General features: G+C 36.5%; 7 protein-coding genes across 8 annotated transcripts; 4 read left to right on the top strand and 3 right to left on the bottom strand.

The window, feature by feature from the left end:
* Positions 1 to 366: 366 nt before the first annotated feature.
* On the bottom strand, positions 367 to 4,749 carry LOC108917788 (cytochrome c oxidase assembly protein COX15 homolog). The gene is made up of 7 exons (XM_018724543.1): positions 4,398 to 4,749; positions 4,128 to 4,260; positions 3,939 to 4,071; positions 1,686 to 1,872; positions 1,365 to 1,632; positions 1,043 to 1,311; positions 367 to 568 (listed from the first exon to the last, which is right to left on the bottom strand). The coding sequence occupies exons 1-7, from the start codon at positions 4,551 to 4,553 to the stop codon at positions 437 to 439; spliced, it is 1,278 nt and encodes a 425-aa protein (XP_018580059.1). The 5' UTR covers positions 4,554 to 4,749; the 3' UTR covers positions 367 to 436.
* LOC111691897 (tektin-1) lies at positions 2,482 to 3,799 on the top strand. Its single transcript, XM_023455394.1, has 2 exons — positions 2,482 to 3,000; positions 3,071 to 3,799. Exons 1-2 carry the CDS (start codon positions 2,482 to 2,484, stop codon positions 3,797 to 3,799), a joined length of 1,248 nt encoding a protein of 415 aa, XP_023311162.1.
* A 627-nt stretch (positions 4,750 to 5,376) lies between the features above and the next one.
* LOC108917897 lies at positions 5,377 to 6,904 on the bottom strand. 2 transcript variants are annotated; one of them, XR_001964817.1, is made up of 3 exons: positions 6,865 to 6,904; positions 5,734 to 5,905; positions 5,377 to 5,630 (listed from the first exon to the last, which is right to left on the bottom strand). XR_001964817.1 is itself a non-coding variant. In XM_018724708.2 (2 exons), exons 1-2 carry the CDS (start codon positions 5,893 to 5,895, stop codon positions 5,424 to 5,426), a joined length of 369 nt encoding a protein of 122 aa, XP_018580224.1. In that variant the 5' UTR covers positions 5,896 to 5,972; the 3' UTR covers positions 5,377 to 5,423. The 2 variants fall into 2 exon arrangements, 1 of the variants encoding a protein (XP_018580224.1); XM_018724708.2 differs by lacking the exon at positions 6,865 to 6,904 and having other exon boundaries at positions 5,734 to 5,972.
* LOC108917895 (aldehyde dehydrogenase family 8 member A1) lies at positions 6,114 to 9,169 on the top strand. Its single transcript, XM_018724707.2, has 9 exons — positions 6,114 to 6,280; positions 6,335 to 6,558; positions 6,614 to 6,792; positions 7,171 to 7,327; positions 7,385 to 7,539; positions 7,599 to 7,696; positions 7,748 to 8,182; positions 8,232 to 8,536; positions 8,595 to 9,169. The coding sequence occupies exons 1-9, from the start codon at positions 6,191 to 6,193 to the stop codon at positions 9,115 to 9,117; spliced, it is 2,166 nt and encodes a 721-aa protein (XP_018580223.1). The 5' UTR covers positions 6,114 to 6,190; the 3' UTR covers positions 9,118 to 9,169.
* Positions 9,170 to 10,767: 1,598 nt separating this feature from the next.
* On the top strand, positions 10,768 to 12,228 carry LOC108917829 (glutamine synthetase 2 cytoplasmic-like). Its single transcript, XM_018724591.2, has 4 exons — positions 10,768 to 10,978; positions 11,041 to 11,471; positions 11,528 to 11,800; positions 11,866 to 12,228. Exons 1-4 carry the CDS (start codon positions 10,842 to 10,844, stop codon positions 12,198 to 12,200), a joined length of 1,176 nt encoding a protein of 391 aa, XP_018580107.1. The 5' UTR covers positions 10,768 to 10,841; the 3' UTR covers positions 12,201 to 12,228.
* Positions 12,229 to 12,274: 46 nt separating this feature from the next.
* LOC108917814 (V-type proton ATPase subunit e-like) lies at positions 12,275 to 13,093 on the bottom strand. The gene is made up of 4 exons (XM_018724573.1): positions 12,880 to 13,093; positions 12,778 to 12,825; positions 12,612 to 12,699; positions 12,275 to 12,521 (listed from the first exon to the last, which is right to left on the bottom strand). The coding sequence occupies exons 1-4, from the start codon at positions 12,975 to 12,977 to the stop codon at positions 12,504 to 12,506; spliced, it is 252 nt and encodes an 83-aa protein (XP_018580089.1). The 5' UTR covers positions 12,978 to 13,093; the 3' UTR covers positions 12,275 to 12,503.
* Positions 13,094 to 13,257: 164 nt separating this feature from the next.
* LOC108917824 (probable proline--tRNA ligase, mitochondrial) lies at positions 13,258 to 14,997 on the top strand. The gene is made up of 7 exons (XM_018724585.1): positions 13,258 to 13,426; positions 13,479 to 13,656; positions 13,710 to 13,783; positions 13,840 to 14,101; positions 14,156 to 14,343; positions 14,398 to 14,613; positions 14,671 to 14,997. Exons 1-7 carry the CDS (start codon positions 13,319 to 13,321, stop codon positions 14,965 to 14,967), a joined length of 1,323 nt encoding a protein of 440 aa, XP_018580101.1. The 5' UTR covers positions 13,258 to 13,318; the 3' UTR covers positions 14,968 to 14,997.
* The last annotated feature ends 1,100 nt before the right edge of the window (positions 14,998 to 16,097 follow it).

Raw genomic sequence — 16,097 nt, 5'->3', positions numbered from 1 at the left:
GAAGTAATTGTATCCGTGAAGTATTTGCGGACATAAAACGATATTACTTGAAAATTGACATGTTTCATCTGGAAGTATGTTTGTAAAACTGCATTTTATGCTGTGACGGACTAGTCTTGATATTCCGACTCAGCTAACGCCTCATCCGTAACCTTCCAGATTCGTCCGTCAAAAAATTGTTTCATGTAGCTTTTACATAAAAGTTTGTTACGAGTGGTGGTTTTTACTTCCTTTCACTCTCTCTTTCCCAATCTCGACGAAATTATATTATTTTGGGTCATTTATGGACGTTTCGCAAAGAAGAGGTCCCGAGTTGAACCCTGAGGAGCACCCGATATTACAGCAAGCAAATAACGGGTATTATGAACAAAAACTTTATTCTTTGGATAAAAATATACATATATGCTGTTTTCAGTACAAATAATATAAATGGAATTTATTTTGGTAATTTTTTAAGCTCGTGTGTCAACCAGACAGCCGCAGATAACAAAGCCAGCGATCCTGTTTGGTGGCTAGCCGCGAGGCTGGTGGGTACATATGTCAGGAGGGTCGCTATGCCCAGTGTAACCTGGAACAATTATTAATTCATTGTTTCACTTTTTTGAGGGTCATTCTACGACCACAAATACTTCACAGATTCTATTACTTCACATCCATACCCATCAGAGATGTGAAGTAATTGTGTACGTAAAGTATTTGCCGACATAAAACAATATGACCTGAAAAGCGACAATTTTCATCTGGAAGTATGTTTGTGAAATCGCATATTATGGCGAAGTTGATAGAAAAATTAATTGGAGTTGATTTTAACAACAGAAAATGCTTTGACGGACTCGTCTTGATATTCTGACTAAATTACTAAACATTATATTGCTGACATTTTAAAAATTAATCTTCAACAATATAAATAAAACCTGTTCTTACGAAAAATTTGATACTGAAGTTGTATATTTTTATGAAAAATTTTGATTTTTAAATTTTGAGAGCCCCAGAGCAAAAAAATGACCGGATAGTTTAAAGAATGATCAATAATAATCAATACCTGCAAATATGCCAAGATCCCAACTGCAGCGGCAGCTTTGTAGGCTCTCGGGGGTAAAATCCTCTTCCTGGACAAATACCACAGGTACGTTATGACGCCTAACGTCGTCGTACCCAAAATCCTGTGATCAAACTGTACCGTGGTAGGATTTTCCGTGAAATTAGTCAATTTTGGCTTAAACGCTAAAATATCGTCGGGTACCCACTTATCTGCCATTTTCGGAAACGAATTATAAACCAGACCGGCATCCAAACCGGCCACAAACGCTCCTAAAAAAACAAAACGGGTAATATATACAACCTTTATTTTGTGGAGGCATTACCCGAAACGGCCGTGAAGAATATCAGCCCCTTCGACGTATGCGCTAACCAGCGGAACCTCCTAGACGCCTTTATCGCTTCCCTGCTCGCAATCGATACTGTTTCGGCTGGAATGAGGTGGTCCAAGCTCGACCACAGGAATAAAGTGTAGAGAACAAATGCGAGGCTGAGGTGGGCGGCAAGTCTGTATTGGGAAACCCTGGGCACGTCGCTTTCACCGTGAAACCTGTCCTCCAGGCCTGATTTCACCATATACCAGCCCATCAAACCCTGAAACGATACCCGATTTCATAAACGTCGTAAATTGCATCTGAAATATCCACCTGCGCACCGATCAACGTGCCAAAGGCCAAGACTCTTTTCTTCATGCCAGGCGTAAACCTGCCTTTCGCCCAGAAATACGCGGCGGGTATCAGGAAGATGGCGCCTATCGCCCTGCCCCATTGCCGGTGACCGTATTCCATGTGCCAAATGAATTTGAATTCTGACAGCGTGATGTCTTTGTTTTTTCTACAAAACGAGGGTTAAATAGATAGTACTAAGATCAAAACCATCTATACATAAAAACTGGTAGCTCTTTAACGTACCTAATTATTTACAAAATAATAGTGCATAGTTTGTATAAAAATTGAGAAAATACCTTGCAAAATGCAGATTAATAGAGCAAAACTGAATTCGTTATAGAAAAAATATGAAATTTATGAAATAAAGCTTGAAAATTCTTAAGATAGAAGAATTGCCACAAAAAGTTTTTTCGGTCGTTAAATAGTTATTATTACATTTATTTTCTTACTAATTTATTAGTATTTAATTTAATTTTGCATACGTTTGTGTTTTTCCATCTTTGGATATTAAAATAGAACAAGTTCTGATTCGTAAAGTATTTGTTGCACTGCTATTTTATTTAAACACCCTGTATATTAGCTGCCAAACAGAGAGGTCTATATTTTTCAATCAAAAGTGACTCGAACAATCAAAACACCCACCAAGCCAACAAATCAATAAAAGCAGTTTCCAAGACACCCTCCTAACAATCCATTACTACTGACATTGACCAAACGCTGTCAAACAAATTAAGGCTGCCTAAAAGTCATCCGCCGTGTTCCAGCAACCCGCGAAATGGCCATAAACCGCAGCAAACTGATAGAACACGCTCTGGTGGCGATACCCCCGCCGCCAGCCCGTTTTACTCTGAGCGAATGGCACCTTAACAACAGGTTCCGCAACAGGATCTGTCTGGACCAGCAGAAGCTGGCCGACTCCGTCATAGCCGAGTCGGACCGGCTGATAGATGTGGTCAACGAAAAGACGGACTTAAACAAGCGAGACGCCGATCATAAATTACACGAGAAGATTAAGGATATCGAGTTTAATCGCGACGAGATTAACAAGCAGAGGAAGGAGGTGTGTATGGAGATTGACAATCTGAACACGTATATGGATAGGCTGCACGACGCGTTGAATGCACTGAAAGAAACTGCGATGAGGGTGTGCAAGAAGTGCCTCATTCTGAGGGAGGGTAGGCTAGGCATCGATTTGTGTTGCGACGCCATCGACAGGGAGTTGAAGAAAGAATATCAAATTTTGGAAGGATCACAGAATCTGCTCAGGAGGACGCTGGAGCAAGCCAACGAACAGGTAACAAAGAAAATACCCAAATACCAAAAAATACCACAACTGCGAACTTTTTCAATTTTATTCTCTACAGGTGCGTCGACTCCGCTCGACCATCTACTTTATGGACCGCGACCTGGAGGACAAGGGCAACGTGCTCAAAATCGACTCGCAAAACTGCTCTCTGAAAGAAACCAGCCTCAACCTCAGCATATACTACGGATTTGCACCTCTAGACCCGTCCAACATAACCTTGGAAGAATGGGAACAGTACACGCGGGCCAACATAGAAAAAGCCGCGAAGGAAATCAACAGCGCCAGACAGTTGCGTTCTTACGTGGACACGCTGCTGAAACAGGTCATCGAAGACCTGTGCAACCAGTATCACATCGTAAACGAGGCGTTCCGCAAAAGGATCGAAGAGACGAAAGAGGTCAAGCTGAAGCTGGAGGTGCAGCACTCCGAAGTTGCCAGACAAGCGAACGAAATGACTAGAGCGATAACGAGGCTGGACAAAGCCATTACGGAAAAGGAAGGGTATATGGCTCTGGCACATACGAGACTGGGAAATAGAGCTCAGCGACCTGGCATGGAGCTGTGCAAGGATCTCGTGGAGATAACACTGGCGAACGAGGTGGGAGAATTGAGACAAAACGTGGCGACTTTGCAGCAGCAGAGGGCCGAGGCAGAGGCGTCTTTAAGGTATCTGTTGAAGACACAAATTCAGTTGGAGGAGGATATTAATATCAAGACGAATACTTTGAAAATCGATGAGGTCGATTGTATGACGCTTAGGCAAAGTGTCGACTATCACTCTTTCTAAATAAAATTTACAGCACCGATGGCTTTCGCTATTATTTTTATATAAAAAGCGACACAATTTGCTTGACTCGTGACCAACACTACCAAGACACGCACTCAAAAACTGTATTTTCAAACAAGCGTTATAATAAAAGGCTTACATTTTAAACTCGGGGTACTGTTGGTATTTCCTAAATTCCTCTTCCCATTCCGCGTCCGTTCTTGGCATTTTTTCACCAAGTAGTTTCCATGTTACCATCGAAAGTCCAGATTCGGTTAGTCTCGTTACCCCTCCTAAAATTTAAAATGCTTTTAAATTCAGAGTAATTAGACATTTTTAGGTATCGCACCTAGAACGACTGCTACAAATACCATTCCACCGCAGGTAAGTAGCCAGTACCCAACGGCTTTTCTACCTTTGTTAGAGACATCCGAGGTAACTTCAGCTGCTACAGTACCCGTTCCCCTCAGAAATTTCGCTATCTACAAATTTTTATGCGGTTAATATCACTTTAAAAATAAGTAATAATATGCCATCTCCTCTGCCACACTAGTATAATTTCTTCTAATGAGTGATTGGAACATTTTATTAACTTTAGAAGATATTATGTCTGTCTTACCTTTAAACCGTTACATAGGGTTTGTCTCTGAAAAACGGGTGTTCCATAGGACCTCGCAAGTACATTTTGGGCAATATTTTTGGAAGGGCCAACCACTATTTTTTTAATATGAGGGAGAATAGTAGCACTCCGACAAAACCGTGATATGCTCAACATGATTTGTTCATTTATTTATCTTGTACGACAATGCAAATAATATCAGATACGAGTTAAAATTACAACGAAAAAAATAATATATAGTCAATGATTTATAATTCTTAGTTATGTATTATAAATAGGTATATATATGACTAACTTTTTATTAAATACAAAAGTGGGAAAACCAACCACAACAATAATAATAAAGTAAGGTTATGTCTTATGTCACGACCATAGAAAATATTGTAAATAAGTTTTCTATGGTCACGACTGCAAAATCCTAGGAGTTTTCCATTTTCAATAATGTTTTCACGTTAGATGTGTACTTTAGAACATGAGTTAGTTCGGTTCACATGAATATTTAGGGTTTACGAAAATTAACTCGGAGTGATTTAGACATATCGTTCTCTCTCTCTAAAACCATAAGAATGATAAAGATAATGATCTGAGCACTCGAATTTTCGAAAACGCCTATTGAGTTGTGTTCTTGGATTACACGAGGCGAGTTGTTTTGTTTATAATTTGAATTCGAAACTATGTGATTTTAAAAATTCATAATTTAATATGATCTAACACAAAACTACTGCAATGCTATAATTAATGTCTATTTTTATTACAATTTAGTATAATACCTTGAATGTAGTGTAATAGGATAAATACAGAAACCAGAACATCGAACGAAACGAATCACTATTATTATTAACTTACCAATATACCAATACCATGGCCATGGGCGTAGTAACTGAAAAATGTACTGAAAGAAAATTATACAGATTTACATATTAAGATTTTATTGACTTGATTGATGATTATAATGTATAAAAAATGGAAATAAATACAATTGAATTAATATTTTATTTATTATAAAGAGATCAAATTATTTGGCAACTATTTAATAGTTTTTTTAATAACTTCATCTAATACAGCACAAATGCCAACAAGTATGACATGATAACCAATCACTATACTCAAAAGAACACCTATCAACACCGCACCTTTACGTGTAAATATAAATCCAAAGATTTTTTTGCTTTTATTAGAAAAATTGGAACTCGGTTGAACTGCCACATTAGAGACCATCAATAATTTCTTTATCTGAAAATCATGTAAAATATTCATTATTGCTTAAGATCCCAACTTAAAAAATAAATACTTATAATGATAATTATTTATTGTAAATACTATTTATAAGCAATACCTTCAAATTATCACATAAAGTTTGTCTTTTAAGAATTGGTTGTCGATAAAATCTAATCATTCCTATTCTTGGAATATTGTGAGAGCTTCTCAGTAATTGTTTAATATCCAGAAGTACTTTAATATTCTTACAGCACTTTGATAAACCAAACACTTTTTCCATTATTAATTATCTTAAAAATATGTTCAATTAACATATTAAACATTCAAACATGAATATTCATACAACAAATTCAAAAATTAAAGTAACGACTAATTATAATAATATGATTGCCCTTCATTATATTAAAACCATGTGCAACGCCAATCTTTATCACAGATTAGATAAAGTTTTTATAAACTTCGGCTTAAAATGAGATTGCTGATAACCGAAAACTAAGGTTAAGTGAAGAGTGAACTCTGTCACTTTCTGAGATAAAGGCAAAATAATCACAAATGGTGCACTGTAAATAATTAAAATGGATGATAGAGTTAAAAATACAAGCATTCAAGAGATTTTCCACAAGATGGATTATGGGGAAAGCTACGAAAAAGTGGATGAGGCTATTGTAAGTTGTTTTATGTATTTTGATGTACAGATAAATATTTTTTTATATCCTTAGGAGTGGATAAAGAATAAGGAGAGCTCATTTTTTGCTAACATAGAAAAAAGCACTGAATCTGTAAATGGAACGAAGGTGGAATTAAAAAACCGTATTAACGAAGAAATGCTTTGTGCACAATATGTTCCAGAGGCAGAAACAGTAAAGAAAATTCTATCAAAAAGCAATGGCAAAGTCAAGTGGATCGACATTAGTGCATTTCAAAGAACAACATTGTTAAATAAGTATGTTTTCGTGTAAATGTTTCGTCCCGCTCTGACTTACATGTTTTAAATTCAGGTTAGCAGCGGAGATAGAAAAAAGTGCAGGCGTGCTATCTCAACTAGAAATTGTCTGCCGAGGAATTTTGGGCAGAGATACAAGAAGTAACGCAATACTGCTTTTAGCTCAGTATTTTTACTACTATTCGAATTTTGCTATGAAGTACGGTCATGAAAACCCCAATTGGAAACCTGAAGGTAAGTGAAGGCATTATGGAAGTGAATTTTTTTCTATAACAAATTTAAATTGACAGTTTTGTTTTTACTTACAGAGAATAAATTAATTTTCCTCTTCCTATTTTAATTTGAATTATTTTTGCTGTCTTCTTCTTCTTCTTCTTCTTCTTCTTCTTCTTCCAAAACACACAAGTGACTAAAGGTTCTGTTGTTATGGCATTCTTTAAATAAAATGGTTAGCTGCAGAAAATCTATTGAAAATTCTAACTACAATAGTTCTTTGATTTGAACATAACTATGTTAATAAAAAGATAAATCATTGTCTTTAATTAAGATAATGCTTCTCAATAGATATGCAAGTTATAGAGTTTGAAATTTATAAATTGTTTTCATTTAAAGGTGTAGCTGTTGGGGTAATTTCGAATGAAAACGTGTTATCAAATCTGGGGCTAATTTTAGCTCCTGCGTTAGCTTCTGGATACAATGTGGTTTTACAAGTAGGCACCGCTCTGTTTCCTACAGTAGCTTTCATAATCGAACTCGCAAAAAAAGTAGGGTAGGTTATTTATTATTTTCATTTTTTGCATAAAAAAAAGTAAAATATCTTTTTCAGAATACCTGAACAAGTTATAAGACTAATACCGTCTGACGACGGAGACCTCCAGCCATATTTAAGTAGCGAAAATGTGTCCCTGCTTGCCTTGCTTGTAGACTTGAATAACGAAAAGTACGTGGGAAGCAACATTTTGAACAAGAAAATTTTGAACTGTAAGTTACAAGGGTTTATGATAATGTATTTATTTATTATCTGTTTCGTATCGTTTTAGTATCTTCCAACAAAATACCTGTAATTATTTTTGATAACGCTGATTTGGACTCTGCCTGTACGAGTATTATAGATGCTGCGTGGGGATATCAGGGTTTGGTGAGGAAAACATAATTTAAAAAATGTATTATTTTAGTTGATTCATTGCAGTTGCCTTGGTCAGTTAATACTATAATAGTCCAAGAAAATGTTGTTGACAAATTCTTAAGTAAATTGAAGACAGAAATACACGCGACAAAGGTTGGCCTAGGTAACAATAAATTGGTTGATATTTCCTCCACCGGCGAGTCGTCTTTCAACAAACTCGACAAACTAATCAAATCGGCTAAGGATCAAGGAATAGAAGTGTTTCAAGCCACTGAAAACTTGAAGTCTTTCACTCCTACATTGTTCGTGGGCGGGAAAGTTAGCACAAATAGAGTTCTTAGTGCTGACGAAGACCAAGACGCGAACGTGGTTACAGTCATCGCTTTCAGATCGATCGATGAAGCTGTGAACTTGGCTAATAATTCCAGGCAGGGACTTGCGGCTTCCGTTTGGACGGAAAACGTAGGGATCGTAAACGAAGTCGCTAAAAAATTAAGAGTAAGCAACCTGAAAACAGTTTTAGAGGTAGTTCACAATGTTTTTTCAGGTAAATAACGTGTGGATTAACAGCCACGGGTTAACCGCACCAGAAATTGCTTTGTGTCCTGTGAAAGACAGCGGTACGGGGTATTTCGGAGGTAAAGAGGGGTTCTACGAATATGTACAAGTGAAGAAAACCACGGATTCGCCCACCACCTCGAACGCACCAACGAAAATTAGCAGTTCCCAGGCCAGTTTTGTAAGTTTCGCTAAAAAATCGCAAGAGAACTGGTCGAGGCTGTCGAAACTCAACAAGTCGAAGATATTTCAAAAGTTCGCCGAGTACGTAGAGTCCAATAAAAAGGAATTAGGGTAAGTAATGACGTGTATTTTAAAAACTTTAACATGGCATTATAAACGTTTCTTTTAGTGCTTCGATGACGAGCGTATTCTTGGACGAGTGGATCGCGGAAATTTTCCAATGCGTAACGGAAACGAACAACAGTAACACCACAACTCAGGCAGATTACAACGTAGTGTCCGCTCGTGAGCCACGCGGCGTCATTGCTATCGAAAACGAGGTGGAATACGAGTTGAAAAATATCCGATTGATTCTAACGGCTCTGTTCGAGGGCAACGCCGTCATTCTCCTCACCAACTCCACGAATTCCTTGACGTTGTACAACGAGCTAAGCACGAGGTTGCCGACAGCCGTCTTCACGGTTTTAAGTTATAACTTGAACAACATTCAAATTATATCTGCGCATAAAGAGCTGGGGGCATATTTCGGTGAAGGGGTTAATGCCGTTTACAGCGCTCTACCTCTGAGAGATTCTAAGATTTATACGAATGTAAGCAATAACTGGAACGATGTTTATAGGAAAGTAACGTTTTCAAAAAACGTCTGGTCAAACATCGGGAAATCGAGCACTTGCAATTTGTCTACTTATTGATTTTTGTTGATGATATTTTGTATGTTACCGAAAATAAATGTTATATTTCTAATTTTTGTTTTCTTTAAAAAATTGTCCAAAAATAAAAATGAAAATTAGGAGGCATTGACACGAGATTCGTAAACTAAACAAAGCGCTTTAAAAAATAGTAATAAAAACTTATTGAAATTGAATTTATTGTAAATTAGAATAGTATTCTGGGGAACACATATTATTACCTCTGAAAACTGAAACCCCCTTCCAATTGCAATAAAAAACAAATAAAATTCTTAAAAATAACATTAGAAATAGAGATATTTGAATAATTATGATTTTTCTTAAACTGCAATAATTTCTTTAAAGAAATAATATAAGTTTCCCTGTAACTTTTTTGATACTTAAATATTTTCGATTCATAACGGAATGAATTTATATTCATATATTTGTCACACATTTAATAATCGTTGCTTTAACTTTTTCATTTAACCAAGTGATAATTAAAGTGTTTAAATAATGGGTCATGAAACAGCTGTTAATGGTTCACCTTAATTTTAATTAACAACTTAACCATTAGCATAGCTGTTTTGTGGTCAATTATTTATGAAATATTTTTTATTTTTCTTTGGTGTATTGTATTACATTTACCGCTATTACGGTGCAGCGACATCTATTAGACAGTAGAATTAGATATCACTCTAATTGTCCTTCTTCATGCAGTAACCTTAATTATTTTATGGTCTATGGTTTCCGAGTGTGTCGTTTACCAAGCTGGCTACAGATGGCGCGCTCTGCCGCTACTGCCGACAGAAGTCCTAATTTATTTTTTACTCATGGGTAGAACTGATTTATGTCAAATCGCTGTTTTACATGGACAATTTATTCATGAATAAATTTACCAAGTTCTTCATGAATTAATTCAGGAATTTATTTGTAAACGGTTTGGTTTTACACTGCTACAGACTTCAGAGAATTTCTTTGGCACATGAATCGGCTCTACCAACAAATCAAACGAGCAAATAAATTTCAAAAATGTCACCTTTGCACTCTTAATTGTAGTGATACAACAGCAGTACCGTTTTGACATATTATATAAATATTAGTTTTTGTAAGTAACAAATCAGTAAAAACAATACAAAACTAGTACGACGCCACACAATTATTTACATATTCCAATCCAATAACATAACCTCATTGCTGATCTGAGGCTAGAAATTTGTTGGGTTGGTGCTTCTGATTCTGAACTTCACGAAGAAATTTACGAAAGTTAGAACATGTTCTAATTCGTCAAGAAATTGATGAATATATTCATGGAGATAGTCTCCCTGAATAAATTCATGAAGTTGTTTGACAGCAGATTTGGTGCATTACACTTGTCCAATTTTTTGAAGAAGCGACTTCATGAATTAATTCATCAATAAATTGTCATTGTAAAACAGCTTAAAGAAATTCAAAAAGTCTGTATAATTGTAAAACTTTACAAATAAATTCTCCGTGAATTTATTCATGAATAAATTGTCAATGCAAAACAGCTATATTAGGAATCTATTTATTTGATCAAAGAAATAACCTACCAAAATTATGGCACGGACTTAGAAAACACCCTGTGCCAAGAAACTTTACGGTTTTTAATCATGTTGTTGTGACCATGTTGAAAAAGTTGAAATTGACATATTGACACTCAAGAGACCACAAATTACTGAACTATTCGCAGACACCTGTCAAAAACTGTTTTTAGTATTTAAATCATGTTTTTTGCAAAGTCTATAAATTTAAGAACCGCGAAAACCCTATTTTCACTACGAAATTTTCGTACAAACGCTTGTTTGCGCAGTGCCCTATCCGATTCGCCCAATGCCCAATTAGATAGGACCCTATTTGACAGGTAAGTCACTAACACTTAATAAACGGTATAGTTCATGCTGAACAAGGCGTACTACCTATTAGGTATATGGACCTGCCTGTTCCAGAATGTAAGATTCAGGCTTGCTACGTGTGGATCGACGGCACCGGCATAAATTTACGCTGCAAGTCCCGTACCCTGGACTTCATACCTTCGAGCTACAAGGAAGTGCCCCAGTGGTCGTTTGATGGCAGCAGCACCGGACAGGGCGTAGTACGTAATTCCGATTGCTATTTAGTACCAGTCGCCATGTACAAAGATCCCATCTTGCGAGGCAACGATAAGCTGGTGCTTTGCGAAACGTACGATTTGAACCAGAAGCCCACCATGAGCAACCACAGGCAGAAGTGCGTCGAGGCGGTGAGTAAGGCCTGCGAATACGAGATGAAATTCGGTTTCGAACAGGAATTTATATACGTCGGTTCGGATCGGAGGCCCTTTGGGTGGCCAGTGAATGGGGAACCAGGAAAGGACGGTAGAATTGTTATTAAAATATCGTTTCTTCATGTAATCGTTCTGTTAACACTTCAGTTTTAAGCTACTGCGGAGTGGGAGGTAACAATGTCGTTGGACGTGCAATACTAGAGGCGTTTTACCGTTGCTGCTTGTACTGCGACATTGAAATTTACGGTACAAACGCTGAGGTGATGCCGAGCCAATGGGAGTTCCAAACTGGCCCTACGTTAAACATGAAGGCAGGCGATGATTTGTGGATGGCCAGGTTTCTGCTCGCGAAGGTCGCGGAAGACTTCGGAGTGGGTATTTCTTACGAGCCTAAACCGTATCCACATTTAAACGGATCAGGTATTTACCAATTCGCAGGCACAACGGAAGTAAAGTATGTTTATTAAATGTTACTTAATATTTAGGTATGCACGTTAACTTCTCTACGAATAAGATGAGGGAAGAAGGCGGGTTGAAGTACATAGAAGAAGCGGTGGAAAAACTTTCCAAGACGCACAAGGAACATATTGCGGTGTACGATTTAAGCGGGGGCGAAGAGAACAAAAAGAGGTTGACGGGAAGGAACGAAACCAGCCACATCGACAAATTTACTTCGGGGGTGGGGGATAGGAGTGCCTCCGTCAGGATTTCACTGCTCGTGTCTCGAAACAAGAAGGGATTCCTCGAGGATCGGAGACCAGCGGCCAACGCAGACCCCTATCAAATTATTAACGTGTTGGTTAAAAGCATCATATTGTAATACAGCGAGATAAAAAATTATTAATAAACATCGGCACGATTTGCGAGTGTTATTTTGTCAGTAAAACGTTCAAATAGACCACAAATATAAACTTATAACAATTTATTTTTCATAAAATAAAACTGTATACGACAAAACTAATTTACAAAGAAATAAAATTCAAATATTAATATACTTAAAACGGGAGGTAAATAAATATAATATACATGATTTTTGTACAACTTACACAATATTGTGGAATTTAAAAAACTACAAGACTCTCAAGATGCACCAAAAGTCACATGATAGACGAGAAAATGCTTTCTATTGGATAGGATTACCCTAAAAGAAAAATTGTTTTAATTTCAGCGAATGACGTCGGTACAAACCATATTTGCAAGTAAATGTGAATCGAGAAGAAAAATATCTTACCCATTGACGAGCCATAATAAGAATTGCATCTCTCTCAATTTTAGGGCCAATGAGGGGATTCATTTGCGCTATATAGCAGCACAACCAGCTGAAAAATAATTTTAACTTTTATCCGAAACCAGTCACATGACCCAACATTTTTAAAAGATAGTAAATGTATACTTACAATAACCAACAGCACGCTCCTGTTAACATCAGAATAACTTGGATAATCCTAAGAAAATAAAGTTTTAAGATAAAGTCTAGCAAAAAACACGATTGAGCTTACCCCCTGTTAGGTCCTTTAGGTACGATTATAGGCAAAACACCGCCAATTCCTCCCCAGAGAACGGTGAATACGATGAAAGGGATGATGGACGCACCCATTTTTTCTGTGTTAGTGAATTTTCTCAATACTGATATAATAAAAAACAAGATTTAATCACGAGAATCGACTGCACAATGGTACAATATCACTTATCAATCATATGACTAACAGGTTCGCCAACTTTAATTAACTGTCACCTCCCATGCTTCTTTTTAACTATTGATTAGTGGCTATTGGCCAATAGCTGGTAGGTCAAGCAGCAATGATTAGGAAAGTATGGTTTCCGATCGCTACCAGTGTTACCACCATAACAAAATTTATTAAAACGGTATTTTTTAACCTACATGTAATTTTCAAATTTTGTATATCGATATTGATATTGTATATATAATACTTTATAATGGCAATTAATAGCAGACACTGTTTGTCCAAAATATTTCAACCTATTACTGCTGTTTCTAAAACAGCAAATATAGGCCACAAGGATGTAACCTCAAAGAGCCAAAGAGTTAGTTGCAATTACTTTTACTTAAATTAAAACTAATTCCCTCTTATTTCAGCTAATGTTAGAATTGGGTATAATCCAACAAGCTAATCCAGGCTCTTTTCATTTTCTACCTTTGGGCATAAAGTCTTTAAATAAGCTTAAAAAAATCGTCGATGATGAGATGTGTAAAGTTGGAGGACAGAGAGTGATGTTTCCCAGCCTAATTAACACAAAATTATGGGAAAACAGCGGTATGAAACGCATATTTTAATTTGAGGGCTGCTTTTACAATAACTTGTTACAGGTAGGTTGGAAAATGCTGGACCCGAATTATTTCAACTGAAAGATCGCCATGATCACAGTTACGTACTCAGTCCTGTAGGTAAATACTTTTCATAGAGGGCAGTTGTAAATAGTAACAAAACTTATTCTAGACTCACGAGGAAGCAGCTAGTGAACTAATTTCATCGGTTTCTCCCTTGTCGTACAAACAGTTCCCTCTGCGATTGTATCAAATTACTAGCAAGTTTCGCGACGAGATGAAGCCGCGATTCGGACTGATGAGAGGAAGGGAGTTTCTAATGAAAGATATGTACACTTTTGACATCGACGCTCAGTCTGCTAAGCGAACGTACGAAGAAATATGTGAGAGTTATAACAAAATTTTTGAAAGAATCGGGGTTGGGTTCGTGAAAGGTAAAATTGCGTGTAAATTTCCAGTCACGAGTTATGGATAATTTCATTTTGTAGTGCTGGGTACATCGGGAAATATAGGAGGTTCCTTATCGCACGAATTCCATTTTAAAGCCGACATAGGCGAAGATAAAGTGTTGTTTTGTAACGGCTGTAACTATTCGGCAAATTTAGAGCTATGCAAAAGTCACACTTGTCCTAAATGTGGGGTGGAAAAATCAGTCGACATAAGTAATTGCATTGAAGTACATATAAAAGGAACGATACAGTTAATATTTACTTAAATGCGTGGCTTTTAGGTTGGCCATACTTTCTTGTTAGGAGATAAATATTCGAAGCCGTTGAAAGCAAGGTTTCTATCGAAGAGCGGCAAGCCAGAAGACCTCCAAATGGGTTGTTACGGTTTAGGTTTAAGCAGAATTTTAGCTGCGTCGGTCGAAGTCCTCTCGTCCGAACAAGAAATGCGTTGGCCTGACACCTTGGCCCCTTACAACGTAATTATCGTGCCCCCAAAGGTCAGTTTGAATTGTTCAATATAAAATAACACCATAATTGGACTTTGTTGTCGTTAGGCTGGAAGCAAAGAAGAGAAAAGTACAAAAGACGTTGCGGAAAAGTTGTATACCAAAATCGAAGACCACATACCCGAACTTAAAGATAACGTACTTTTAGACGATCGTCTATTTTTGACCATCGGCAGGAGACACTTGGATGCGCGAAGGGTCGGTTATCGCTATGCGATCGTTATAAACCAGAGAGCCAGTGAAAATGTACCTCTTTTCGAACTGAACGATATTAAAACTAACGTGCAGGTTTACTTGGACGAGAATCAGTTGTATCAGTATATTAAGGAAAATACATTATTATAATATTAGATATATGAAATATAATTTTTTTTATGCAAGATAATAAACTTTTTTATGTGTTGAGGAAAATTATTTCAGGTACATTTCATATCAGATTTAACACACCACTAAAAATGGGCCCCGTAATCAATGTTGATATTGTGCAAATGGATTTTGATTTTTTTAAGAGGGCTATATAGCAAATAGGCAACCAGCAATACATTTTTAAAGATTTTGTTGCTTTTGGCATCGTAAATAACAAATTTCTTTAAAACAAAAAGTAATTTGAGTTTCAGACTAATTCCATTTTATAGAAAATCTGCATTAAAATGGGGGAAAGTCTGTTATTTGTGCATTAATTCATATTTAGACAAACTGTGTGTAGTAACATGAATCAAATATTTAAAGAATCCCGCGCGATTTACTTATTCAAATAAGAAGAAGAAGAGGAGATCTGGATAAAGTGTTCAGTGTTCTTAATCTTAGGCTTATGGTTAGTTAGAAAAAAGAAAGAGGTTATGTTATGTGTGAAAGAGAAGCGTTGCTGTTAAGATTTATGTCTTTATGGAAAAATAAAGTTTTAGAGAAAAATATAGTGTGCCTTCCTGAAACAACCACCCAGATAGAGCTCCCTAGATGTGTAAAAATTATCTTAAAATCTATCAAAGTTGTTATATTTTTTTTAACTGCACATAAACCCTTGTTACGTCACTAGTCACTAGTGTGCAGCACCCGAATTTGGCCGTTTGTGTGCCCTTAGCAGTGCTGCCCGTTGTTTTGCCTTTTTAACTTGCCAGGAAATAATTTTGTAAAATTTGATCGTAACATTTTATTTTAGTCACCATAAAAAATAAATAGAAGTACTTACTATTCTGATAGATTTAAAATAATTTTTTAATAAAAATGTTACTATTTTTAAAGCACTTTGTTTAGTTTCTGAATCTCAGGGTTAATGCCCTTTGACATTGACCAAGTTTACATGAACTACTTATTTTGCCATTTGATGAAGGTAGCGTGCTTCTGTGTAATGAAAAAATACGTTCCCAATTGAGTACGCCAGAGCACGAAAATTGCGAAAAAAGTTAAAAATATTCAAATTTAACAATAAATACGTTTTTTTTCTGCATAGTAATTTATTTATCTGTTCCAAGTTC

Source organism: Anoplophora glabripennis, unplaced genomic scaffold (assembly GCF_000390285.2).
Source record: "Anoplophora glabripennis isolate ALB-LARVAE unplaced genomic scaffold, Agla_2.0 scaffold17, whole genome shotgun sequence".
Lineage (NCBI taxonomy): Eukaryota > Metazoa > Arthropoda > Insecta > Coleoptera > Cerambycidae > Anoplophora > Anoplophora glabripennis.
Note: the sequence above shows the minus strand (reverse complement) of the source record. Positions and strands in the feature narration are given on the sequence as shown.